The sequence below is a fragment of the Cebus imitator genome, unplaced genomic scaffold, assembly GCF_001604975.1.
Source record: "Cebus imitator isolate Cc_AM_T3 unplaced genomic scaffold, Cebus_imitator-1.0 Scaffold280, whole genome shotgun sequence".
Taxonomy (NCBI): domain Eukaryota; kingdom Metazoa; phylum Chordata; class Mammalia; order Primates; family Cebidae; genus Cebus; species Cebus imitator.
The window spans coordinates 818,374-845,056 of record NW_016107595.1 but is presented as its reverse complement, the minus strand read 5'-3'; the positions used below and the strand labels follow the sequence as shown (position 1 = coordinate 845,056).

Below are 26,683 nucleotides of genomic sequence, written 5' to 3'. Positions count from 1 at the left end.
TTTTGAGACAGAGTATTGCTCTGTTGCCCAGGCTGGAGTGCAGTGGTGTGATCTTGGCTCACTGCAACCTCTGCTTCCTAAGTTCAAGCAATTCTCCTGTCTCAGCCTCCTGAGGAGCTGGGACTGTAGGCACAGGCCACCACATCCAGCTAATTTTTTAAATTTTTAGTAGGGAAAGGGTTTCACCATATTGGTTAGGCTGGTCTGGAACTCCTGACCTCAGGTGATCCACCCACCTCGGCCTCCCAAAGTGCTAGGATTACAGCTGTGAGCCACTATGCCCAGCCCCTCACCTTTAAAAGGACTAGAAAATGTACTGAAAACATATCAAATATGTTTTAAGTTCATGAATTCATTAACATGCTTTTTAAATAAAGGACCTAATTGGTCCCCTTGGGAAGATGACACAAAAGCAGCTCATCACTCTGAGGCTGCAGAACGGAAACAAGACTGAAATCAAGCAGCTCTCCTGGCTACTTTAGAAAAGGTGATAAATGCTGTGGCAATCTTCCTGTGCAACCCCAAATGAATGAGCAAACCTGGGGGGCTAGTATCACAGAAATAACAGGGACAGGGACACAGAGAGGGGTATCAGGGCTAGAATCGGAGGGAACTGGAGGTAAAAGGAGACTTACGAGACGTATTAAGAAACAAAACCCAGGGCCTGGGTGCCGTGGCTCACACTTGTAATCCCAGCACTTTGGGAGGCTGAGACAGGAGGATAACTTGAGGCCAGGAGTTTGAAACCAGCCTGGCCGACGTGGAGAAACCCCATCTCTACTAAAAATACAAACTTAGCTGGGCGTGGTGGCGCGCGCCTGTACTCCCAGCTACTCGGGAGGCTGAGGCAGGAGAATGGCTTGAACCTGCAAGGCAGAGGTTGCAGTGAGCTGAGATCACCCCACTGCACTCCAGCCTGGGCGACAGAATGAGATTCCATCTCCAAAAAAAAGGGAAAGAAAACCTGGCTAGGGGTGAAACTGAGGCATGTATTTGGCAATGCCCACCTGGGTGGCTGCGCCACCACTAGTGTAGCAGGCGGTCCCTCCTGTAGTCAGGACACTCTCGCAGTGACAAGGGCAGGGACTGGAGTGGTACGCAGGGGGCTCCTGGAGTCTATTTTTGACGTGGGTGGTGGGCACATGGGTGACTGCTTAACAAAGATTCGGGCCATTTCTCGGCCCTGTGTCTTGGATCTGTGCTTCATTTTACATTAGAAAAATATTTATATATACACACATTTTTTTAAGTTAATGCAAAAGGACTCACACAGCACCTGTCCCAGGGTTGATTTAACTGTTTCCCATTTAGAAAAAAAAGTACAGCTTACACCAGAGCTCATTTAATTTTACATAAACACTCTCTGAGGCCGAAGCAAATCTGACTGATTTTCAACGTGGAAGTAAAATATAAAAACTGTTCTTGGAGTTATTTCTAAACAGAGCGTCGGAATCATCTGAATCACCAGAACTGTCTATTTTAGAACAGTCAGAGTCATCAAATGAGTCTTTGGCCAACAACTGTTTGAGAACAATGTTCCCATCAAGTGTAGGAATGCTACGTTTTCCAAGATTTGACATTTTCAGTGATCAAGAATTACTATATTTTGTGTAACTGGAAATACCACTGCTAAAAACAGAATGCTATACATAAAACGATGTCTTTTTATTTCCAAAGTTGACATATATGAGAGCAATGCAAAAATAATAATAAAAATGAGATGCTTCATGACAAAGTTATCTCGGGGTAAACGCCGCAACCACAACCGCCATCAACTACTATTCTTGGGCTAAATGGCAAAACAGTTAAGGACTGAATGGGCTGATCACATAACATGTGTGCCCACCATGTGTGAGAACCATTAAAAAAAATCATGGCCAGGCACAGTGGCTCATGCTCGTAATCCCAGCACTTTAGGGAGACTGAGGCAGGCAGATTGCTTAAGGTCACGAGTTCGGGACCAGCCTGGCCAACATAGCAAAACCCCATCTCTACTAAAAATACAAAAATGAGCCAGGTTTGGTGGCACACCTGTAATCCCAACTACTGAGGAGGCTGAGGCAGGAGAACTGCCTGAACCCAGGAGTTGGAGGTTGCAGTGAGCCAAGACTGCACCAATGCACTCCAGCGTGGTTGACAGAGCAAGACTCTGTCTCAAAAAGAAAAAAGAATGAAAAAAATCTTCAGGTGTATTTTTCTTGGACACTCTTCCTTTCTTTAGGTAGATCCAAGTTTGTGACTTACATCATTTCCTTCTGCCTAAAGAAACCTGTCATTTCCTTTTACTTGTGAGATTCTATTGTATTTGAAGGGCCCTAGAGGTAGCGCCCACCTGCAGGTCTTGGGAATTGTGTGTAGGTAGGTACATTTGCTATCCCCATTTTACAGCAAGGAAACTGAGGCTCAGACTGGCCAAGTGACTCATCCCTGTCACAGGGCTGATGTGCAGGAAGCGAAGCTGACCCCAGTTGGCTCCCAGGTCTCACATAGCGCTCACAGGCCCGCCTACTCGTACTGTACACACTCCTGTGCCCCCAAGAGCGGACGCAAGTGTGCACAGTTGCTCCCAGAGGCTTCTCTCTGTGCAGCTGGGGTGCAGGTTTTTTTTGCTTTTTTTTTTTTTTTTTTTTTTTTTTTAAATGGAGTCTCACTCTTGTTGCCCAGGCTGGAATACAGTGGCACAGTCTTGGCTCACTGCAACCACCGCCTCCCGGGTTCAAGTGACTCTCCTGCCTCAGCCTCCCGAGGAGCTGGGATTACGGGTGCCCACCACCATGCCCAGCTAATTTTTGTATTTCTTAGTAGAGATGGGGTTTCACCATGTTAGCAACGCTGGTCTTGAACTCCCAACCTCAGGTGATCCACTCACCTTGGCCTTCCAAAGTGCTGGGATTACAGGTGTGAGCAACTACACCCAGACATATATATATATATATATATTTTGGATATGGGGTCTCACTCTGTCACCCAGGCTGGAGTGCAGTGGCGTGATTACAGCTCACAGCAGCCTTCACCTCCCAGGCTCAAGCAACCCTTCCAGCTCCGCCTCCCGAGTGGCTGGAACTACAGGAGTATGCCACCACCCCCAGCTAATTTTTGCATTTTCTGGTAGAGAGTGTTTGGCCACGTTGCCCAGGCTGGTCTCAAATTCCTGGCATCAAGTGACCCACCCACCTTGGTCTCCCAAAGTGTTGGGATTACAGGCGTGAGCCACCGCAGCCGACACAAGCCTGAACCAAGTATTAGAATTATAAACGGCACTTATCGGGTGAATCTCCAGGCAATTATGCTGGGTTAAAAAAAAAAGTTTCTCCCATAAGGTTCCTCCTGCACAGTTCCATTACTGTAACATTTTAATATAAATTTGAGAGGCACATAGATGGGTGGTTGCCAGGGGTTGGAAACAGACTCTGGGTGAGGCAGGGTTTTCGGAAGGAAACGAAAGGTCAAGGCAGAATGCTGACGGCCCTGGAGCTGCTCAGTATCTTCACTGCGGCAGATGCACGACCCTCCACAGTGAGCAAGTTGTCTAAACACACACACTAGACGTGTACAAGGAACATGGAGAGGCTGGAAAGATCGGTAGATTGTGTGAGAGTCAACACAGGAAGCCCTCACTCAACATCATCACCACGTTTTAGGAAGCTGTGACTTTCGGCGAAAAGATGTGTAACGGAACCGATTTTGCCGCAAGCTTACTGACACATAAACAAGAGTGACGTTCCTAAGGCATATTTCCGGTCATAAAACCATCACCAAATTTCTCAAGAGAGACCAAAACACTTCTAATACTTAACACTGAAATAAATGCAAGCCAAACATACAGATAAGAAAGATGAGTGAAAACAATTTACCTGATTTACCCAATTAAGCCAGTTCAGGTTCTCAGGCGGCTAGACCCCATCCCAGTGGCTCAGGGCACCCTGGACAGGACATCACCCCACTGCAGGGCGCCCACCCCCTCACTCAGGCTGGGACCGTGGAGATTCATCACTTCACCTACATTTAACCTAACATGCACATCTTTGGGATGTGGGAGAAACTCCACTCAGACATGGGGAGAACGTGCAAACTCCACTCAAACCAGAAATGAATGGTTTTTTCTCAGCAGTAACAAAACAGTGTTAAACGAAAAGGTTTTATTCGAGGACCCACTGTTTTCTGGTGAGGATACTAAGTCTAGATGTTACTGCTGGAGGCACCAGCTGGAGGGTACCCAGGTGGTGTATCCCTCTTTACAAAAGCATGGGAATTGGCCGTGCACGGTGGCTAATGCCTGTAATCCCAGCACTTGGGGAGGCCGAGGCAGGTGGATCACAAGGTCAGGAGTTCGAGAACAGCCTGCCAACATGGTGAAACCTCGTCTACTAAAAATACAAAAATCAGCAGGGCGTGGTGGTGGGCGCCTGTAATCCTGGCTACTCGGGAGGCTGAGGCAGGAGCATGGCTTGAACCCAGGAGGCAGAGGTTGCAGTGAGCCAAGACCGTGCCATTGCAATCCAGCCTGGGTGACAGAGCAAGACTATCTCAAAACAAACAAACAAAAAACAGAAATGCATAGGAATCGATAATTAATCTCAATCACTTCAATTAATAAACAGGATTTTAGAAAAGCATAATCATTGTTCAAAAACAGTAACTAAAAGCCTAGTAGATGGAGGTGACAGGAACAGAACTACCCTGGGGAGCCCGGGGAAGTCAGCTGCTCACCCCAGAAATGGGCTGACGAGCTGCAGGAGCTCGGAGCCAGACACCAGCTCCTGGTTGAAGAGGGCGATGCAGCGGAGGAAGTTTTCGTATACCTCCTGGCTCTTCAGCACCCGGCGGACCTGCGGAGACAGCAGTCAGGGACCCACTGTGAACCCCTGCTCCTCAGCTTCTGGGCCTGGTTCACTTGTAAGTCACCCACATGGGTGTGCGATACAGGAACCAGCTGTGTCTGTAAGTAAATGAGATCCGTGCAGCAATGCACAGCCCATGTGCAGCATCCGTGCAGCAATTCACACAGCCCGTGCATGCGATCCATGCAGCAATTCACAGCCCATGTGTCATCTGTGCAGCAATTCACATGGCCCATGCATGCAATCTGTGTAGCAATTCACGCAGCCCATGACCATCGTCTGTATAGCAATTCACACGGCCCATGCATGCAATCTGTGTAGCAATTCACACAGCCCATGACCATCATCTGTGCAATTCACATGGCCCATGCACGCGAGCCGTGCAGCAATTCACAGCCCATGTGCGTCATCCATGTAGCAAGTTACACGGCCCGTGCATGCAATCCATGCAGCAATTCACAGCCCATATGTGTCATCCGTGCAGCAATTCACACAGCCTGTGCACGCGAGCCGTGCAGCAATTCACAGCCACCTTGTCTGCTCTGCCCACAAACCCTGGGCAGAACCCCACAATCACCCCCGATATAAGAAGAAGCCACACAGCTTCAGAGTGGCAGACGTGTGTCTTCCTACTCTGCTCAGACTCTCAGCTCTGTCTGGCACACCCACTGTGGACTCCTGCCCACACTCCATGCCTGGGCTCCAAGGTGGCCCACATTCCCTGCTGCAATGACAGCTGGGGGCCAGCTCCATCCTCCTGGCCCTGCCTGCTCCATCCGCAGACCACACCCACCCTAGCTCCTCCCTCCCCCAGTCCTGGGGCAGGCCTAGGGAGCATCAGCCCAGCCAGCTGGATGTGGCATCCCCAAGATGGAAGCCAGGGCCCACCCTCACCTTGTCAAAGAAAGAAAATTCCTGCAGAGTCCCGTACTTCCCCACTGCAGCAATAGACAGGTCTTTGGTACCACGAAGTTTCATTTTTTTCTGTGGGGGGAAATTCCACGCAGTTAACATCTCCCTTCTACCAGTGGCCTCTGCCACTGCCAAACCTGGGATCTCCATCTCAGCAGGTTAGGGCTTTGGGTAACTGGCAGGAGTGCCGCCACAGCATCAGAACGGCAAGGGAGATGTGCCCCTGGCTACGACGACCTCAGAATCCTCTCCGTTTTGTCCTGAGGGCCAATACAGCAACAAGAAGTGGACAGGAAGAGGGCGGCACTAGAAAGACCCTGGAGAAGTGAAATGTTGAGTCTCTGCAGGCTTGCGTCTCTAAGCTGGAGTTGGACCTGAACTTGGCCACACAATCACAGCAGGAAGGACAATACTGTCCATCCAGAACTATCTCCAAAGTGCCTGAAGAATGGGGATGAGCTGGGCACAGGGGCTCACACCTGTAATCCCAACACTTTGGGAGGATGAGGTGGGAGGACTGAGCCCAGGAGTTCGAGACCAGCCTGGGCAACACAGTGAAATGCCATCTTTACAAAAAGGTGTCGTGGTGCACACCTATAGTCCCAGCTACTTGGGAGGCTGAGGTGAGGGGATAGCTGGAGCCCAGAGGTCAAAACTTCCATGAGCTGTGACTGTGCCACTGCACTCCAGCCTGGGTGACAGAGTGAAACCCCATTCCCCTGCCAAAAAAAGAATGATAAGGACATGCCAAGAGGACACAGGAGCCAAGGGGACCACACGGGCCAAATCTGGAACAGCTTGGACATCAACACTAGAATAGATTATAACCCAGAGTCCTTACCTAATATACCTAACTAAATAAATGGGAGGATGAGGAAGTTCCTACCAATAGTAGAAAGCCACACAAGTAATAATGCAATCAGAAAACCACCACTGTGGGTGAAGGGCATGACAGATCCCAGCCCCTCTCTGCTCTCAGCTGTGCAGTGGCCAACCTGAACAACTGTATATGGTGGCCTTGCCTGTGAGGGTCCTGAGGGTCAAAAGGAGACTGAGTGGTACACCTGTTTCTTGGGACCTAGGGCAGGGATAACACTCCTTCCTCCTCCTTCTCCTTTTCACAACAATCTCATGGGACAGGGAAAACGGATGAACAGCCACCTTAGACGAGGCCCCACCTGCAAAGGTCCTGCCACTGGTGAACCTCACCCAGCCCCAGGTCCAGCCCCAAACTGCTGCTTGGGCCTCTGTTCCCTGGTCACCTGCTGGGAAGGCCCCGTTTGCTGGGGCCCCTGAGTGCAGGAATGGCCGCACGTGGCTGACGGGTACCTTGGCGGGCGCAGACACGGGGCGGAGCAGCGAGGGCCGGGAGCGCTTCCTGCTGTGCTCCAGAGTCTTGTCGTGCTCGCTCTTCTGCACGCTGTGCATCTCACACGGCCCGTTTCCTGTGAACTGAGGGCACGCGGGAGGTGGTCAGTGCCAGAGACACAGCCGGGCCCGGGCATCTGAGCACCGAGAGCTGTTTCTAGCTCAGCCCACAGCCTGTTGGGCAATGGTGGCCATAGGCGCCAGGCCAGAGGCTCTGTCCGTGAGGTGACTCCAGCAAAACGCTCCCGTTCCAAGGTAACAGAATCATCAGACTAATAGTGCCAGGCCGGGAGGAGACCCCTGTGAGGCCTTTTTGGACATGGGCGGGAGCGGGGTGGGGGTTTCAGGAGGGAGACACCTGAGTCGGGTCTTCCTGTGCCAGGGCTCACGGGGCGGGCCACCGGTGGGGCGTCTTGCCGTGTACATGCAAGCGCCACAGAAACACAAGGTGCAGTGGACAGAGAAACAGGCAGCGAGGGGAAGCAGCTCACATTCGCCAGGGCACTGGTGGGGGCCTTGAAGCCAGATTTTGAAGTCTTTTCTATGAATAACAAAACATTTCTGGGGGACGATGTCGTCACTTGCTGGGAGTGGAGTGGGGCTCGTGGCTGGTTCGGGGCCTGCCTCCCAGGTGCTACGCCAGCCATCGACTAACAGGTCGGGGATGCTCGTCCCGAGCAGGGTACCTACAGGGGGCCAATGACATTTATCAAGAATTGTTCTGGAACAATCTATTCAGGATTTCGGTCTATATGAACATACTGGAAAGCTGGACAGGCAGGGGAGGATAGACAGACCACAGCTTTACAGGATGTGGGCAGGGCTGGAGAGGCCTCCCCCTTCCCATGCCACCGCAGGACCTGGATGCAAAGACACACCCCAAGGCCTAAAGTGTGAGTGAGGTGGACAAGTGGTGGTGCATCTGAACAAAACGGCCAGCAGCCATCAGATACCATGAGCTGGCTCTGAGCTGCTGCTAGGAACAGGCATACCTGAAAAACAAAACAAAACGAAAAAACCAAGGGGAAAAAAAAGCCAAAAAAGGGGCAGAACAAACAGGATGCCGGGGTGTGTTACTTTGTAAAAATTATTTGTTGCACATGCAGAGGAAATTTCTGGAAAGATATACAAGACACTTAGAATCGCTAACCTCTGAGTACAATGACTAAGAACTGAGTCAGGGGAGAGAAAGTTTGCATTAAAAATTTGATACTCTCAGCCGAGCGCAGTGGCTCACGCCTGTAATCCTAGCACTTTGGGAGGCTGAGGCGGGTGGATGGCCTGAGGTCAGGAGTTCGAAACTAGCCTGACCAACACAGTGAAACCCCGTCTCTACTAAAAATACGAAAACTTAGCCAGGCGTGGTGGCGGGTGCCTGTAATCCCAGCTACTCGGAAGGCTGAGACAGGGGAATCACTTGAACCTGGGAAGCAGGGGTTGCAGTGAGCCGAGATTGCACGGTTGCACTCCAGCTTGGGCAACAAGAGCGACACTCCATCTCAAAAAAAAAAAAAAAAAAAAAAAAAAAAATTTTGATACTCTTGCTAATACTTAGCATTAGTACATTAATATGTACTATTTTAAAAATAATAATAATAAAGACTTATCAGGCCAGATGTGGTGGCTCACGCCTGTAATCCCAGAGCTTTGGGAGGCCGAGGCAGGCAGATCATGAGGTCAGGAGTTCAAGACCAGCCTGACCAACATGGGAAAATCCTGTCTCTACTAAAAATACAAAAATTAGCCAGGCGTGGTGGCACACACCTGTAATCCCAGCTACTCAGGAGGCTGAGGCAGGAGAATCGTTTGAACCTGGGAAGTAGAGACTGCAGTGAGCCAAGACTGTGCCACTGCACTCCAGCCTGAGCGACAGAGCAAGACTCTGTCTCAAAAAAAGAAAAAACCACCACCAACAACAACAAAATAAAGACTTATTATTTAGCCACAGGCAAGACTTACAGGAATTCAACTTATTTGGGGAATAATTACCCAAAGACCCAAGGCTATTTTGAGAGCTGTAAGTGGAGAAACTGCCATCTACACAATTCTCCACTGGTTCTTCTTTATTTTTTTTTTTGAGATTGAGTCTGCTGTCACCCAGGCTGGAGTGCAATGGCAGGATCTTGGCTCACTGCAACCTCTGCCTCACAGGTTCAAGCCATCTCCTGCCTCAGCCTCCCGAATATTGGGGATTATAGGCATGAGCTGCCAAGCCTGGCTAATTTTTGTATTTTTTTGTATATGCTGGAACAGGTGCAAATTGATTCCCAAAAGATGCACCTGGACGACCATATGACAGGTGCTGAACGGGAATGGGGACCTGGAGGGGAAACTCGCCATGCATCCTGCCAAGCTCACCAAGCAGGTATAGCAGATCTTCCCCAATGGTTCACATGGTTCTTGCTTTTCAGTTAATGTCCCAATTTGTGAACATCTGAGCTAGATGGACCCCCCCCCCCACCAAAGACCATCTAGGCGTGGGAATGGCAAATTAACATAGGCCCTATTTTTGTAAATAAAATTTTATCAGCATCTAGCCACACACACATTCCTTTTGTAAAGAGTTGCTGGTACCTGGTCACGCCCATTCAATTTTTTTTTCTGAGGCAGAGTTTTGCTCTTGTTGCCCGGGCTGGAGTGCAGTGGCACAACCTCGGCTCGTTACAACCTCCGCCTCTCGGGTTCAAGCAATTCTCCTGCCTCAGCCTCTGGAGTAGCTGGGATTACAGGCGAGCACCACCAAGACTGGCTAATTTTTTGTATTTTTAGTAGAGACGGTGTTTCCCCATGTTGTCCAGGCTGTTCTCAGACTCCTGACCTCAGGTGATCTATCCACATTGGCCTCCCAAAGTGCTGGGATTACAGGCATAAGCCACATTGCCCGGCCACCCATTCATTTTGTAAATAAAGTTTTGTTGGCACCCAGCCACACCCACTCATTTCGTAAGTAAAGTTTTATTGGGACACAGCCCTGCCCAGTCACTGACATGTATTTTCCATGACTACTTTCAAGCTACAGGGCAGAAGTCAGTCTTTACAGAGATGAACTGGCCTGCAAAGCCTGAGATATTTACTATCTGGCCCTTTGTAGAAAAGGTTTGCCAACGTCGGATCCAGGCCAGTCACGTCTGATTAGGGCAACGCCAAATGTCATCTTTGGTTTCCTTTTCTTACAGTTTTAACACATGTCTAAAAGTTAACATAAATATGTCCTTCACAAAACAGGTGCTGCAGTGTGTGCTTTTAATAATTTTAAAAAGTTGACCCAATCTTTCTAAATGTACAAGATGGCTCTAATAACCCAATACACACTAAAAACCTTAGCTAAATTGACAACAAATGTTATTTAAGAGTCTCATGCTCTACTAACTGAGCTAGCTGGGCACCCTGCATAAATGCCACCTCAAGAAATCATGGACTCGGCATGATGGCACATGCCTGTAATCCTAACACTTTGGGAGGCCAAGGAGGGAGGATGGCTTGAGTCTGAGACCAACCTGGGCAACACTGTGAGAACCTGTCTCTACGATTAAAAAATAAAAGCTAGCCAGGCACGGTGGCATACACCTGTAGTCCCAGCTACTTGGGAGGCTGAGGCAGGAGGATCGCTTGAGTCCAGGAGGTTGAGGCTGCAGCGAGCCAAGATCGCACCACTCACTGCACTCCAGCCCGGGTGACAGAGTGAGGCCTTGTCTCTAAAAACAAACAAAAATAAGACAAATGAAATAATAATAGAGACACACATAAGTAGTCCACAGCATGTAAAAATATATATATAATAATAACACTAAAGAAACTGCTGGGCCGGGCGCAGTGGCTCAAGCCTGTAATCCCAGCACTTTGGGAGGCTGAGGCGGGTGGATCATGAGGTCAAGAGATCGAGACCATCCTGGTCAACACGGTGAAACCCCGTCTCTACTAAAAATACAAAAAATTAGCTGGGCATGGTGGCGCGTGCCTGTAATCCCAGCTACTCAGGAGGCTGAGGCAGGAGAATTGCCTGAACCCAGGAGGCGGAGGTTGCGGTGAGCCGAGATCGCGCCATTGCACTCCAGCCTGGGTAACAAGAGCGAAACTCCGTCCCAAAAAAAAAAAGGAAACTGCTGGCAGGCACTTTTCAGCGGGAAATGCTTATTTTCCCAGGGCGAGCTTTGTCAGGGACCGGCTTCAGAAATGCCACCAGGGGGCACTGCAGGTTCAGCCATCAGAGGACCAGTCTCCAATCAATGTCCCCCAAAAGGACCAGACTTCGCAGTGCTTGAAGAATGACCACCAGATTAAAGCCCACAGAACCAAGGCTACCCAGGCTGCAGGACTCCAAAGACTTTGGGTGAGTAGCTGCAGACTGCCAGTTCAATGAGTCACCACATGTCTGCTGGGTATAGCCCCCACAGTGCTGGCAGAGGGGGATCCCCCATGGTACAGATCCCCAGAGCAAGGGTCTCAAAGCTGGTTCTTTGGTGCAGCCTTGTCAGCATGTTAGAGCCCCTGGTCATCCTGGCCAGATGCTTTCCTGGGAACCTTCCAACCACACTAGCCGGGGGACATCCTCATGGCCACTCCTAGGTGAGGAAGTTGAGGCTCAGGGAAGTAACCTGCCAGGTTCCCGCTGCTCCGGGCGCTACACCCCAACCTCCTGTCTCAATCCAGAGTGCCTTGGGGTACCCTTCACCAGGGCAGCAAAAGCTTGCCCAGGCCTCAGCCAGGCTTTCCCTAAGGCCAGGAAGGCTGAGCTGTCCCCACCCTTGGCCACTCTGCACTGTCAGCAATGGCTCAAAGAGTCCAGCTAGGGACACCACTGGAGCCCATCTCCCGGTGCGGACGGGCATGTGGGAGAAGAGCTGCCAACAGGGAGGTGAGAGCTGAGAGGTGAGACCCAAGTCCAAGAGAATGAGACCCACAGACAGTCTGAAAGTGGACAAGGAGGAAGATACACATCACAGCACGGGCGACAGCAGTCAGCTCCAACCGCCGGGGACTTGGAGGCCTGAGTGTCCACTCCTGGAGCCGTGTCAACACCAGAAGGGTGTGAAGCTGGAGACAGGCAGATACCCCTCTGATTCGAGTGGTCACAGGGCTCCAAAATTAGGGGTCTCTAACAAGCAGGAAGGGGGAGTGATGCCAGAATTTCTAAGAGAAAACCAAGTAGAGATTCTGAACTTCAGAGAGACACCAGGGGGACAGTGGAATCGGAGAAGGTAACACGAGGGGATTCCCAAGGAGGCGGCTCAGGGCAGAGGCCTGCGATAGAGGTAAGCTCCCTGTCAAAGGAGTAATTCCAGGTACAGGATGTTTGACCCGCCCCCAGACCAGGCAGCGAGCTGGCTCTGGGGACACAGGGTGGGGATGACCTCTTTCCTGTACAAATGCAGCTGTCCTTTCCAGTGCTCTGAGCACCTGAAGGACAAGAGCTTGTGGGGTCCCCACCTGAGCAGGAGGGAGGGTCGCTCCTGTGTGAGAGAGAAGGAAACTAGGCCCAGGAGGTGGCACAACCCTCCTGCCTCTATGGCCCAGGCTACTATGCATACAAGCTTGGCCCAGGCCCCAGGCAGGAGGGAAGGTCAGGGTAAGGCTCCCGGAATTGACCCCCACAGAGCAGCACGCAGTCCCTGTGACTTCGAGTTAGGAAGTGTTTCTGGGTGGCATCCCTGCTTCGAGGGGGTGCTCACGCCCTCGAGACAGTAACTCACGGGGACAAGCCCCACCCATTGGCCTAGATAAACTGGAGAGACTCTGGTCAAGGACAAGGGAAGAACAGGGTTTGCAGAGCACGGAGGAAAACCCAAGAAAATATACCGGAAATGTGCCAGACTCAACAGAGGGTCTAGATCATGTCCACACCTAGACCCCTGCTGGTGCCTGAGTTCTTCCCTTCAAGACCTGCTTCCCCTGCCCTACCCGCTCCGCTTCATCCATTCAGAGCCAGGACCCAGGAGAGGAGGTGGTGAGAAACGGAAGTGGTGGCGGGGAACCTCCCCATCTTGATGTGTCATCAAGGACCAAGAGGAAGAAAAGAGGAAGTGGAACATTCACAAGCTAGCAACAGAAGAGAACTTCTTTAGCCTAATAAAGCAGCTATGAAAAAACAGAGCTGGCATCACACTCGCAGGTGAAGGGCTGGGCCAGGCGCGGTGGCTCACGCCTGTAATCTCAGCACTTTGGGAGGCCAAGGCGGGCGGATCACCTGAGGTCGGGAGCTCGAGACCAGCCTGACCAATGCGGAGAAACCCCATCTCTACTAAGAAATACAAAATAAGCCAGGCGTGGTGGCGCATGCCTGCAATCCCAGCTACTCAGGAGGCTGAGGCAGAAGAATTGCTCGAACCCAGGAGGTGTGGGTTGTGGTGAGGCAAGATCACGCCATTGCACTTCAGCCTGGGCAACAAGAGCAAAACTCTATCTATCTCTCTCTCACACACACACACACACACGGTTAGGGACTGAAAGATTTTCCTTAATGATCAGGAACAAGGTAAGGATGCCTGCTTTCACCATTTTCCATTCAACACAGGATTGGAAGTCCCTGTTAGAACAATAAGACAAGAAGAAGTAATGAAGAGTATCTGCAATGGAAAGAAAAGATTCCCTGATGTTTGCTGGGTAAGGTGGCTCACGCCTGTAATCCTAGAACTTTGGGAGGCTAAGGTGGGTGGATCACCTGAGGTCAGTTCGAGACCAGCCTGGCCAACACGGTGAAACCCCGTCTCGACTAAAAATACAAAGATTAGCTGGGTGTGATGGTGCATGCCTGTAATCCCAGCTATTTGGGAGGCTGAGGCAGGAGAATTGCTTGAACCCAGGAGATGGAGGTTGCAGTGAGCCAAGATCACCACTGCACTCCAGTCTAGGTGACAGGGTGAGGCTGTCTCAAAAAAAAAAACAAAAAGGCCAGATGCAGTGGTTCACGCCTGTAATCCCAGCACTTTGGGAGGCCGAGGTGGGCAGATCACGAGGTCAGGAGTTCGAGACCAGCCTGGCCAACATAGTGAAACCCCATCTCTACTAAAAAATACAAAAAATTAGCCTGGCATGGTGGCAGGCCCCTGTAATCCCAGCTACGCGGGAGGCTGAGGCAGAAGAATTGCAAATGCCATTGCATTCCAGCCTGGCAACAGAACAAGACTCCATCTCAAAAAANAAAAAAAAAAAAAAAAAAAAAAAAAAAAAAAAAAAAAAAAAGAAAAGAAAAGAAAAAAGAAAGAAAACAATTCCATTTACAATGGCATCAGTAAAAATTAAATACTTTGGAATAAATTTGAACAAGGCAATGCAAGACTTGTCCACTAAAAACTACAAAACACTGCTAAAAGAAATTAAAGACAACATAAATAAATGGAAAGTTTTTGTATGTTCATGGATTGAAAAACTTAACAATGTTCAAATGGCAATATTTACCCAAGGTGATCTAAAGAGTCAGTGCAATCCCTATCAAAATCACAATGGCCTTTTTTGTAGAAATGGATAAGCTCATCTTCAAATTCATACGGAACTGCAAGGGGCTCTGAATGTCAAAGCAATCTGGCAAAAGAGGAACAAAGTTGGAGGCTTCACACTTCCTGATTTTGACCTTACTACACAGCTACAGTAATCAAAACAGTGTGGTATGGCATAAGAATAGACACACAGTCCAGTGAATCATAATTAAAAATTCCAAAATAAAATCATACAACTATAGTCAATGGGTTTTCAACAAGAGTGCCAAGACCATTCAGTGGGGAAAAACAATTTCTTCAACAAATGATGCTGGGACAACTGGATTTCCACATACAAAAGAATAAAGTTGGACTCCTACCTCACACCATATGCAAAAATTAAAATACGTCAATGACATAAACATAAGAGTCAAAACTATAAAACTATTAGAAGAGAACATGATGGGAAACCTTCATGCCCTTGATGATGATTTCTTACATTTGACATTAAAAACATGCATGACATTAAGGAAAAAACAGGTAAACTGGGCTTCATCAAAATTAAAGACTGGTGTGCATCAAAGACACTAATACAAAAGTAAAAAGACAGCCTACAGAATGGAGGAAAATATTTGCAAATCATAGCTATCATAAAGTAAGTGTCTAGCACCAGAATATATAAAGAACTCTTATAACTCAACAATAAAAAGACAAATAAAAAAATTGGCAAAGGATGTGAATAAACATTTCTCCAAAGAAGATGGACAAACAGTCAATATACACATGGATGCTCAACATCATCTGTCATAAGGGAAATGCAAATCCAGACCACAACACAGCTGAGCACAGTGGCTCATGCCTGTAATCCCAGAACTTTGGGAGACTGAGGCAGGTGGATTGCTTGAGGCCAGGAGTTCGAGACCGGCCTGGGCAACATGGCAAAACCGTCTCTACAAAAAATACAAAAACTGGCCTGGCTTCATGGTGCTGCCTGTAAGCCCAGCTACTCAGGAGGCTGAGGTATGAGGATTACCTGAGCCTGGGAGATGGAGACTGCAGTGAACACTGATCAGTTGTGCCACTGCACTCCAGCCTGGGTGAGATAGAGAGAGAGAGCTTGTCTCAAAAAATAAAAACAAACCTTAATGTTATGAATAACACTTCACATAGTTACTAAAAAACAAAAAAACACCCCCAAACCTGGAAAATAACAAATGTTGGCGAAGATGCAGAGAAACAGAACCTGTGGTACATTGCTGTTGGGGATGTAAAATGGTGCAGTCACCGTGGAAAACAGTTTGGAAGCTCTTCCAAAAGTTAAACACGGAATTACCGAGTGACCCAGCAATTCCACTCCTAGGTGTCTACCCAAAAGAACTGAAAACAGGTGTTCAAACAAATCCTTGGAATCAATGATGACAGCAGCACCGTTCACAACAGCCAAAGGGCAGAACAACCCAAATGTCCACCAACAGAATGCGGATCAACAGAATGTGGTCCATCCGTCTAACGGAATTATGATTCAGCCAGAAAAAGGAACGAGCACTGATCCATGGTACATGTGAGGCCTTGAAAACATGATGCTGACTGAGAGAAGTGAGACACAAAGGCCACATACTGTGAGATTCCGCTGATCTGAAATGTTCAAACCGGCCAATCAAATCACACAGACAGGAAGTAGATGGGTGGTTGCCCGGAGCTGGCGGAGGGGAGTGGGGAGTGGCTGCTGAAGGGGAAGGGGTCTCTTTTCAGGGGGATGAAAATGTTCTGTAACTAGGTAGTGCTGAAGGTTGTACAATACTGAGGATGCACCAAATGCCAGGGAATTGTTCACTTTCAATGCTGAATTCTGTTACATAAATTTCAGTTCAATTTTAAAGAAACTCTTATGTTTACAGGGGAAAAAAAAGAATTGGAACAGGTGGCCCTGGCATCTTCAGGTCATAGGCAGGGCAGAAAGGTTGACCATGCAGTTTGAGCCCTGAACCTCCCTATCTAAGGCCCCTCCTGGCCCATCTCTGCTCTCTATCACCCACAGTCAGGGCCAGGCCACAGCCCACCCCCGCTACTGGCTCCTCCAGCTCCGACCTGCTGGAGCCCCAGATCAGTCTCATCCAACAGGGGAAGCAATGGTGGTGGATCCAAGACCTCCTGCACCTTCCCACAGGTCTGGGGTCCCAGGCAGGGTGCGGCTCTGCAGGGCAGGCCCAGGAGGTGGAAACTCTGGACCCACTGTCTCCATCGAGCTCTCTGCCTCCCAAACCGCCCTGAGACCTGGGTACTGTCTGTACAGAGAAGCACTTTGGCGAATCGTTTCCGAGCTTGCTGTGCCTACAATGAGGAACCCCTGGGTGCCTAGACCCTACATAGCTTCTAGGGGACCCTGATGTGGTCTGGAGGGTGGTAGGGCCTGGCCCAGCCCAGGGTTGAGCTGGCTGGGGCCCTGTCTCCTCACTGAGGTCCCGGGGCTGGGCAGGGGCTCTCTGTACTCACTAGAGACCGCTTGGCTTCGGGCAGGAACTGTCCAAACTCTGAGAGCAGGTCCTCCTGGCCCCGGAAGAGGTTGGCCACCTCAGTGAATACCTCCTCTTCAGACATGCCTCGGAACGGCCGGCCCCTCGTGTTCAGCTGCTCCTTCTGCCAGTTTTGAGGAAAGGGAAACAAGTCGTTAGCCAAGAAGCGCCGTGCCCTGGGCTGGGACACTCAGGCAGCCCTCCGTGGAGGAGACGGGATGACTCTCAGAAAGAGCACCTGCCGGCAGGGCCCACAGTACTGTCTGCTCACGTGTGGATCTCACTGCCTGGCACACCCTGAGCCCCGGCCATGGGCAGGAGTATGGGAGGGACTTGAGGAGGGACACCTAGCAGTGTCCACGAGCAGAGGGGTCAGGGAGGTGGGAAGCTGGCCGGAATCAGGGTGGGCTGGGGAAATGCAAGGTAAGGGGCAAACTCCAGGACTTCCCAAGGGAAATGGGGAGTGTGGAACTGGGGGAGCGCTGGGCCATGAAGGAAAGGGACTTCCAGGCCAAGGCACCTATTGGCCCGGAGTCACTGAGACCCAAGGAAAATGGACTGATCCAGAGCTTGAAGCAACAAGAGGACCAAAGGGAACCAAAGTGGGAAGGCAGAAATGGGCCAGCAAAAAGAAGGTGGCTGTTAGACATATGTTCTTGTCAATTTTACACCCAAGAAAACTGACACCTTGTCAATTACACCCCAGAAATTTACACCCAAAAAAACTGACACCGTGTCAATTTTCACAGAACAAGGGGCAGTGGGGCCGGAGCCTCTCGGACAGTATTGCATGGCCTCCACAGTCCCAACTCCACAGCTGCAAAGCAGGGGTCCCTGTGCTGGCGCCTCCCTCCCCGCTGGGCCCACTGCAGCCTGTAGGAAGGGAAGCAAGTTTTAAATCTTGGGACCGGTGGCATCTACACCACAGGGGGAAAAACCACCACCCTTCCAAAAAGTCACCAAAAGTCACCTAAAAGCAAAGTTTTAAAATAAACAGAACCCAATCAGTTCAGATAATAAATGATCTATCTGCATACAGACAGAACAATGACCAAATTGACTGAAGTTCAAAGAAACACAATTTAGGCTGGCCATGACTCAGGCCTGCAATCCCAGCACTTTGGGAGGCCGAGGCAGGAGAATGGCTTGAGTCCAGGAGTTCAAGACCAACCTGTGGTGGTCTTGGTGAGACCCTATCTCTACAAAAAATTTTTGCTTGATCTTAGCCAAAAGGCTGAGGAGTGATACAAAAAATGTTAAACATTATCTAGGCATGGTGACACACTCCTATGGTCCTAGTTACTTGGGAGGCTGAGGCAAGAAGACTGCTTAAGCCCAGAAGTTCAAAGCTGCAGTGAGCTATAATTGTGACAGTACATACTCCGGCCTGGGCAAGAGAGCGAGACCCTATCTAAAACAAATAAAGAGGAAAAGAAACAATCACCAAACTGACTGATATTTAAAGAACACAATTTGAAAGAGTGCCACAGCCATTTTCTGCTCATCTGACTACGCAGACAGAAGAGGCTAGGATTTCTGATGGGGTGTGGGGAACAAGTGCTCTCAAACACAGAAAACAAGGCTGGGCACGGTGGCTCACGCCTGTAATCCCAGCTACTCGGGAGGCCGAGGCGGGAGGATTGCTTGATTCTGGAAAGTTGAGGTTGCAGTGAGCCGTGATCGCACTACCGCACTCTTGCCTGTGTGAGAGTGAGACCCAGTCTCAAAAAAAAAAAAAAAAAAATTCAAATCAAACCAAAACAGAACTCCAACGGCTATTTGTGCATGCATGTTCACTGCAGCACTATTCCCAACAGCCAAAAGCTGGAAGCAGCCCCATGTCCACTGACAGATGAACGGACAAACAAAATACAGTCCATTCATTTGCTGAAATATTATTCAGCCTTAAAAAGGAAAGAAGTTCTGACTCATGGTACAACACGGATGACCCTTGAGGACATTATGCTAAGTGAAATGAGTCAGTCACAAAAAGACAATTACTTACAGGAGGTCCCTAGAGTCATCACATCCATAGAGACAGAAAGCAGAAAGGTGGGTGCCAGGGGCTGGGGGGATGGGGGATGGTAAGTGTTTAATGGGGACAGAGCTTCAGTTTCACAAGATGAAGAGAGTTCTGACGGTGGATGGTGGCAATGGTTACGGAACAATTTGAATGTACCTAATGCCACAGAACTGTACACTTAAAAATGGTGAAAATGGTAAATTTTGTCATGTGTACTTTACCATAGTAAAAAAAAAAAAAAAAAAACCCAGCTGGAGGCTTCTGTCATTCCAGCACTTTGAGAGACTGAGGTGGACGGATCGCTTGAGTTCAGGAGTTTGAGACCAGCATGGGCAACGTGGCAAAAACCCTGTCTCTACAAAAAATACAAAAATTAGCCAGGTGTGGTGACGCATGCCCATGTTCTAGCCCCAAGTAGCCTCCACTACTTGGGAGGCTGAGTTGGAGGATGGCTTGAGCCCAGGAGGAGGAGGTTGCAGTGAGCCGAGGCCGTGCCACTGCACTCCAGCCTGCGCAACAGAACCAGCCTCTGTCTCAAGAAAAAAAGAACAAAAACCCCACCACTAAGTAGAATTTTACAGGATTTTATCAATTCCAACAAGCAAATCTGAGTATCTGCAGGGCCCCACAGTGGATGAAATCACAAAACCCACAAGGAATTGCAACCTGAGTCCTCACCTGGTACGTGTGCAGGATCTCCAGGAACGATCTGTAGATTTCTGGGTGATCTAGGAAGCGGGTCTTAATCTTATTCACGTAGCTGATGGCATTGTTGAACTCCACGGAATCGGACTCCAGGGGCACCTGGGGTTTGTCCTCCTTATACGGCACCTGCTGCTTGAAGTCCTCCGCACAGTCCCCGTGGTTGTGTGAATTCTCCTGACAAGGTGACAGTGAGTTACTGCCAGGCCCGACACTGGGAACAGGCTGAAAAACGTCAGGCCCAGCCACTGCACAAGCACAGAAAAAACTCAGCATGGAGCCAAGTTTCATCAGAGACAGGGAAAGGTTACTTCTGAGGGCCTGGAGGCAAGCAGGGCTGGGTGCACAGGTGAGTCTCCCCAGCTCACCTCCACCCCATCCCTACCAGTCTACTCAAAGAACACGCCAAGTTCAAGGAGCACCTTCCATTTTGAAAACTTCACATTTGGGAGAAATGTACAAAGGGGATGTTTAAGCCTCTGCAGCGCCAAGTGCTGGGCTGTGTATAATAGAGAAGTCTCCCACGCCTTCCGCAATCTGTTTCAGCAAGATTGCTTTCACGTGGAAGAGCGCGTGCTGCCAGCAGTGATGCCACAGCAGGATGCATAAGGTGGGGACCCTGGTGGTTAGAGGCGACCCACCGTCCAGGTTGCTGGGGACTTCCGGGATTCCTGGGACGTGACATTTTTGGTGCTAAGCCCCAGGTAAATCGCAACAAGGTCACTTCAGAGAAAAGAGAGGCCCTGAACACCCACCAAGAATGCCCTCCATGCCTGTACTTAGAGAAACAAAGTTGCCTCCCTCCCACATTGTGGTGGGCCAGGACCACGCCCTCAAAGGAGAAGCTGTTGTTTCTAAAGCAGAATGATGCCACAGGGTCTCCAGTCAGTCAGGATTCCTCCAGCCTGGCTAAGGTTTCTGCTTGGATAGCCAACCCCTGCTCGGTGAGTCCCAGAGAACCCTCTTTCACCAAAGTGAAATGGCGCCATCTCCCGGCACTCCTGTGTGTTTCTCTGTGCCACCTGTTGCCACCTTACGGATAACGTGTATTTTACTCATTTTATTATCCATCAGTCCTGGCTGGATTCCACGAGGGTGGGGATTTTGATCAGGGCTGTACCCCCAGAGCCTGGAACAGTATGAGAACAGAGTGGGCTTCACCCGCTGTTGGCGATGGTTAGGAGAACGGATGAAGGGACACAGACTTCACTGCTTCTGCTGCCCTGCAGTGCCCAACATTGCACGTGACCCAAATACTGACCCTGAGAGTCTACTGCGCTAGGCAAGGCCAGGCACACCACTGCCGTCCTATACTGACACAGGCACCTCTGCTGGGCACAGGCACCGTCGGCGGGATGAGTGCATCCGGCAGCTGTCACGACAAGGTACCGCAGACTGGCTGAAACAATGGAAGTTCGTATTGCTCCATTCTGGAGGCCAGGAGGCCAAGGTCAAGGTGCCAGGAGGTTTGGTTTCCTCTGTGGCCTCTTTCCTTTGCTTGCGGACAGCTACTGACTCACTGTGTCCTCATGTGGTCGTCTCTCTGAGCATGCACGTCCCTGATGTCTGTCCCAATCGCCTCTTCTCATAAGCACACCCATCACACTGGATTAAGGCCCACCCTAACCGCCTCGTTTTACTTAATCACCTCTTCAAAGGATGATTCAGCCTCTTCAAGGGCTCTATCTCCAAATACAGTCACATTCTGAGGCGTTGGGGACTAGGGCTAAAACACATGAATTTGGGGTGAAATTTGGGGTGGGGGGATAACACAGTTCTTTCCAGAACAATGGGTACAGAGACAATTCTAGAAAGTCTCAGCTGAAAAGCAGAAACACAAGACGCAGAACAGCTGCGACTCTAAAATCCTTTCTCCTCAGTGGCGGATGTGTTCTTTTTGTTTTGAGATGGAGTTTGGCTCTGCCCCCCAGGCTGGAGTGCAGTGGTGCGATCCTGGCTCACTGCAACCACTGCCTCCCCGGTTCAAGCGATTCTCCTGCCTCAGCCTTTGGGATCACAAGTGCCGCACGACCACACCCGGCTAATTTTTGTATTTTTAGTAGAGATGGGGTTTCACCATGTCGGCCAGGCTGGTCTTGAACTCCTGACCTCAAGGGATCCTCCCACCTCTGCCTCCCAAAGTGCTGAGATTTATATGCATAAGCCATTGTACCCGGTCAGTGGCGGAATTTGTTCTAAGACTCTCTGGGGATGTTTGTGATGATTCTCTGTGCTCACGCTCACGGGGCTGCTCTGTTTCTCCACGGTGCACGGGTCTGACAGAGGAAGGGGTCTGAACGAGCAGGATGTGGGTATGTGGGGAAGCAGCCTGAAGCCAAGGTCTGTTTCAAAGGCAGGCAGCTGTAAGCTCACTGCGAGCCCCCCAGCACTCCAAGGAGGTATCTCCAAGCTCCACGTACACTCTCTGATCCCCTAAAGTGAGCCACTGCAACAAGATGGGGAAACACACTCTAGACCAAAGCCTGGCAAAAAAGAGCCAGATGCGATGCTGCAGCCACTACAGGACACAGCATGGCAGTACCCTCAATGGGTTGACCACAGAATTATGGTTACCATGTGAGCCGGTAATCCCGCCCCCTGGCGTATACCCAAGAGAACTGAAAACAAGCCAGGCGCGGTGACTCACACCTGTAATCCCAGCACTTTGGGAGGTTGAGGCAGGCAGATCATCCGAGATTAGGAGTTCAAAACCAGCCTGACCAACATGTAGAAACCCCGCCCCTACGAAAAATACAAAAAATTAGCTGGCCGTGGTGGTGCACGCCTGTAATCCCAGCTACTTGGGAGGCTGAGGCAGGAGAATCGCCTGAACCTGGGACGTGGAGGTTGCAGTGAGCTGAGATCATGCTGCTGCACTCCAGCCGGGGCAACAGAGTAAGACTCTGTCTCGGAAAAAAAAAAAGAAAGGAAGCAGGTGTTCCAACACATCCTCACATATGAATGTAGCAGCACTACGCACAACAGCCAAAAGATGGAAACAGCCCAAACATCCATCAGTAGACAAATGGACACGCGCAATGTGGTCCTTCCACACAGTGGAGGATGATTCAGTCTTCAGGAAGGATGCACTGATACCCGCTCCGATGTGAACGACACCGGAAAAAACGATGCGAGTGAGAAGCCAGACACCAAGAGCCACACGGTATATGACCCCATTGACGTGAAACGGCCAGAACAAGCAAATCCATACACACAGGAAGCGGACTCATGGTTGCCAGGGGCTGGGGGCAGAGATTTCAAAGGTTCAGGGTTTGATCTTGAGGTGATGTTAGTGCTCTGGAATTAGTGGTGATGGCTGCACAGTATCGTGAATACAGTAAAATGATGATGATGGATTTCATGTTATGTGAACGGTATCACAATATAAAACATTTTGAAAAATTTAATCCTTTGAAATGTAAAAATCATAACCAACCACACCGAGCCCAGCTGGCTTTGGCCTCCAAGCTGTCATCTGCCAACTGTGCTGCTCTAAACCACCTAGCACAAGCCCAGCTTTCTCTTTCCTTCTGGCACCCCTTCTCTCCCCGTGCCCTGGGTGGCCTCAACAGGCAGAGGTCCAAACGCCTCCCGCACCATGACAAAGCATCCCGCATGGCCGACACCTCCACCTGAGCATCCACACACAGCCCCACCTGGGTACTGATTAATGGAGCCTAAAATGGCAGGCAACTCACAGACACAGAGCAGCTCCCTAGCTGCCCCGGCCTCGCACACCTCAGCAGGGGCCCACGCTTTCCCAGAGAATCAGGCAACCTGGGATCACCCCAGACTTCTCACTCTCACTGACCACCCCCCACTCCTAATCGATGTCATCGTCCACTCTACCCCCAGTCCTTGTCACCGTCCATTCTGTCCCCATCACACAGGAACCCCCCCGGTCCTTGTCACCATTCACTCTGTCTCCATGATTGTTCACTCCATCCCCATCACTGGGGGGTCCTTGCTACCACCTATTCTCTCCCCATCACTGTCTACTTGGTTCTCATCACTAGGGGCCCCCTCCGTTCTTTGTCACCATCCTCTCTGTCCCCATCACTCAGGGCCCCTCTCCGGTCCTTGTCACCATCCTCTCTGTCCCCATCACCGTCTACTCTGCCCCCACCACCTGGGGCCCCTCCCTGGTCTCCCAAGAGCCTCCTGACCCCTCACTGTCAGCACAGCAGCAGAACTGCCTCCCAGAACCCTCCAGTGGCTCTCGTGCCCCGGCTCCTTCTCCCTCTTCTCTCCCTCAGCTCCTGACCCCATCGGTCTCCTTGGCCATTCCTCGAGCACACCCACTCACTCTCACCGCAGGCCACCACACGCCACCAGGAACAGTCCCCTCTGAAACAGGCCCTGCCCACAGCACCTCCTCCCACCCTTCCCTGGCCTGCTCCTTCCTCTCTCTGCCCTTGGCCACGGCACAGAAGCCCACACCTGCCCATCTGTTTCTTATGGGACTCCCCACCTTGACTGTGCAGGAACCCTGAGGGCAGAGCCTCTGAGTAAACCCCAGGGCCTGGCTCGGGGAAAGGGGTCACTGTCTGCTCCATGAGCCACGAAGATACAAAACCGAGAATCCAGCTTGTTGGCAACTAGCTGGACTCCCCCAGAGAGTAGCCGGGGGCTCCCTCTGAACGTAGAGGGGCTGCTTATCCCTGTCTCTGTCCAAGCCAGCTGTCATCTTCCACGAGGCAGGGTCTGACCTGAAGAGGACCCGCTAGCTGAGACTGGCCACGTGCCCACCAGCATCAAGTTTCTCATTCTTGCACCATGCACTGCTCCCTAGGAATGTTCCAGAAGTGGACACGGTCATGAACAAGACAGTGGAAGTGCCTACCTCATCTTAAGGACTCACCATCTACCGACAAGAAAGGAAAACCAACAATAAACAATGGATTCTGAACTTCTCCTAGCCGTTTTGAAATATGTAACCTAGGGTGGCGTAAGAATGACACAGGGTGGAGGCTGGGGGGCTCTCTGTGGAGGTGACGTTACAACCAAGGCCTGGATTACCAGACAAGAAATGATGCTGACTCAGAAGACCCAGGTGAGGCTCCAGTAAGAGGCTGTTCTTTCTGGCAAGTTCTCCAGGTCGCCACTGGCCACACATTGGCCCGTGTCTGTCTCCCCTTCAGATTCATGTTCTCAACTGGAGCAACTCTGCCCCCCAGGGGACACTCGGCAACCCCAGAGACACTTTAGGTTATCCCATCTGGAAGCAACTGGTGGGTGGAGGCCAAGGGGGGTGCTCAAACACCCTTCAGTGCACAGGATGACCCCTCGCCATAAAGAATGGTCTGGCCCCCAAAACTGAAGTTAAGACACCCTACACCAAAGGCTGCCGGAGGCTAGGACTGGATTCTTATTCACATTCCTTAGCATGTATGGGCCACTCCCTACTTGCCAACAGCTGGCAGGCCTTGTGATAAAATGGAAAAAAAATGATACTTCAAAACAGTCAAACTAGGAAAACTAAGAGAGAATATAGGCCGGGCGTGGTGGGTCACACCTGTAACCCCAACACTTTGGGAGGCCAAGGCAGGAGGATCACTTGAGTCCAGGAATTTAAGACCAGCCTGGACAACATGGTGAAACCCTGTCTCTATTTAAAAAATGTAAAAAAGGCCAAGCCCAGTGGCTCACGCCTGTTATCCCAGTACTTTGGGAGGCCGAGGCAGGTGGATCACCTGAGGTCAGGGGTTCAAGACCAGCCTGGCCAACATGATGAAACCCCGTCTCTACTAAAAATACAAAATTTAGCCAGGTGTGGTGGCAGGCACCTGTAATCCCAGCTACTCAGGAAGCTGAAGCAGAATGACTTGAACCTGGAAGATGTAGGCTACAGTGAGCCAAGATCGTGCCATTGCACTCCAGCCTGGGCGACACCGTAAAACTGTGTCTCAAAAAAATAAAAAATAGGCCGGGCATGGTGGCTCACACCTACGATCCCAGCACTTTGGAAAGCTGAGGCAGGTGGATCACAAGGTCAGGAAATTGAGACCAGCCTGGTCAACACAGTGAAACCCTGTCTCTACTAAAAATATAAAAAAATTAGCCAGGTGTGTGGTGGATGCCTGTAGACTCAGCTACTCAGGAGGCTGAGGCAGGAGAATCGCTTAAATCCGGGAGACAGAGATTGCAGTGGGCTAAGATTGTGCCACTGCACTCCTGCCTGGTGACAGAAGGGAGACTCAGTCTCAATAAATAAATAAAAATTTTTAAAAATTTCAATTAAACTAAAAAAAAAAGTACTTTGGGAGGCTGAGGCAGGCAGATCATGAAGTCAGGAGTTTGAGATCAGCCTGACCAACACAGTGAAACCCCGTCTCTACTAAAAACACAAAAATTAGCTGGGCGTGGTGGTGTGCACCTGTAATTCCAGCCGCTCAGGAAGCTGAGGCAGGAGAATCACTTGAACCCAGGAAGTGGAGGTTGCAGTGAGCCGAGATTGCGCCACTGCACTCCAGCCTGGGTGACAGAGCAAGACTCAGTCTAAAAAAAAAAAAAAAGAAAGAAAGAAAGAAAAAGGGAATATCACCAGGGCCTTTGTGTGTGGGAAGCCCTGTGAGGCTTCCAGACAATGGCCTCTCAAAGGACTCCAGGGAGCCAAAAGCTCAAAGGACTCCTGAAGACACGCAAGTCAGGGCCTGGACATTGGACATCTCTCATGCGTCTGTCCTCAAGCCATACAAACAACAGCCCAGACTGCTGGGAAGCAGGGCTGGAAACGTGACAAGTGCGTCCATATCAATCGGAAGTAAGTGGGCTCCCAGGTGCCCCGAAGAGAACAAACCTCTATAGCTAAGACAGGAAGCCCTGGAAATGACTGCTCCCAGGCTACAGCAAGATGAGCAAGGCCTGCTGAGTAGCTACTAAGTGAAAGTTCTTTTCTTTTTTTTTTTTTTT

General features: G+C 50.3%; 1 protein-coding gene across 1 annotated transcript in view; it reads right to left on the bottom strand.

The window, feature by feature from the left end:
* Positions 1–20,980, bottom strand: part of SIN3B (SIN3 transcription regulator family member B) — a 40,351-nt gene extending 19,371 nt beyond the window's left edge. Inside the window, exons 1-5 of the mRNA XM_017501205.2 lie at positions 19,748–20,980; positions 17,027–17,170; positions 7,083–7,205; positions 5,736–5,825; positions 4,711–4,829 (exon numbers count right to left, since the gene is read on the bottom strand). Coding sequence (XP_017356694.1) covers positions 4,711–4,829; positions 5,736–5,825; positions 7,083–7,205; positions 17,027–17,170; positions 19,748–20,062 — 791 coding nt within the window. The 5' untranslated portion in view covers positions 20,063–20,980. The remainder of the gene's footprint in view (positions 1–4,710; positions 4,830–5,735; positions 5,826–7,082; positions 7,206–17,026; positions 17,171–19,747) is intronic.
* Between the last annotated feature and the right edge of the window lie 5,703 nt (positions 20,981–26,683).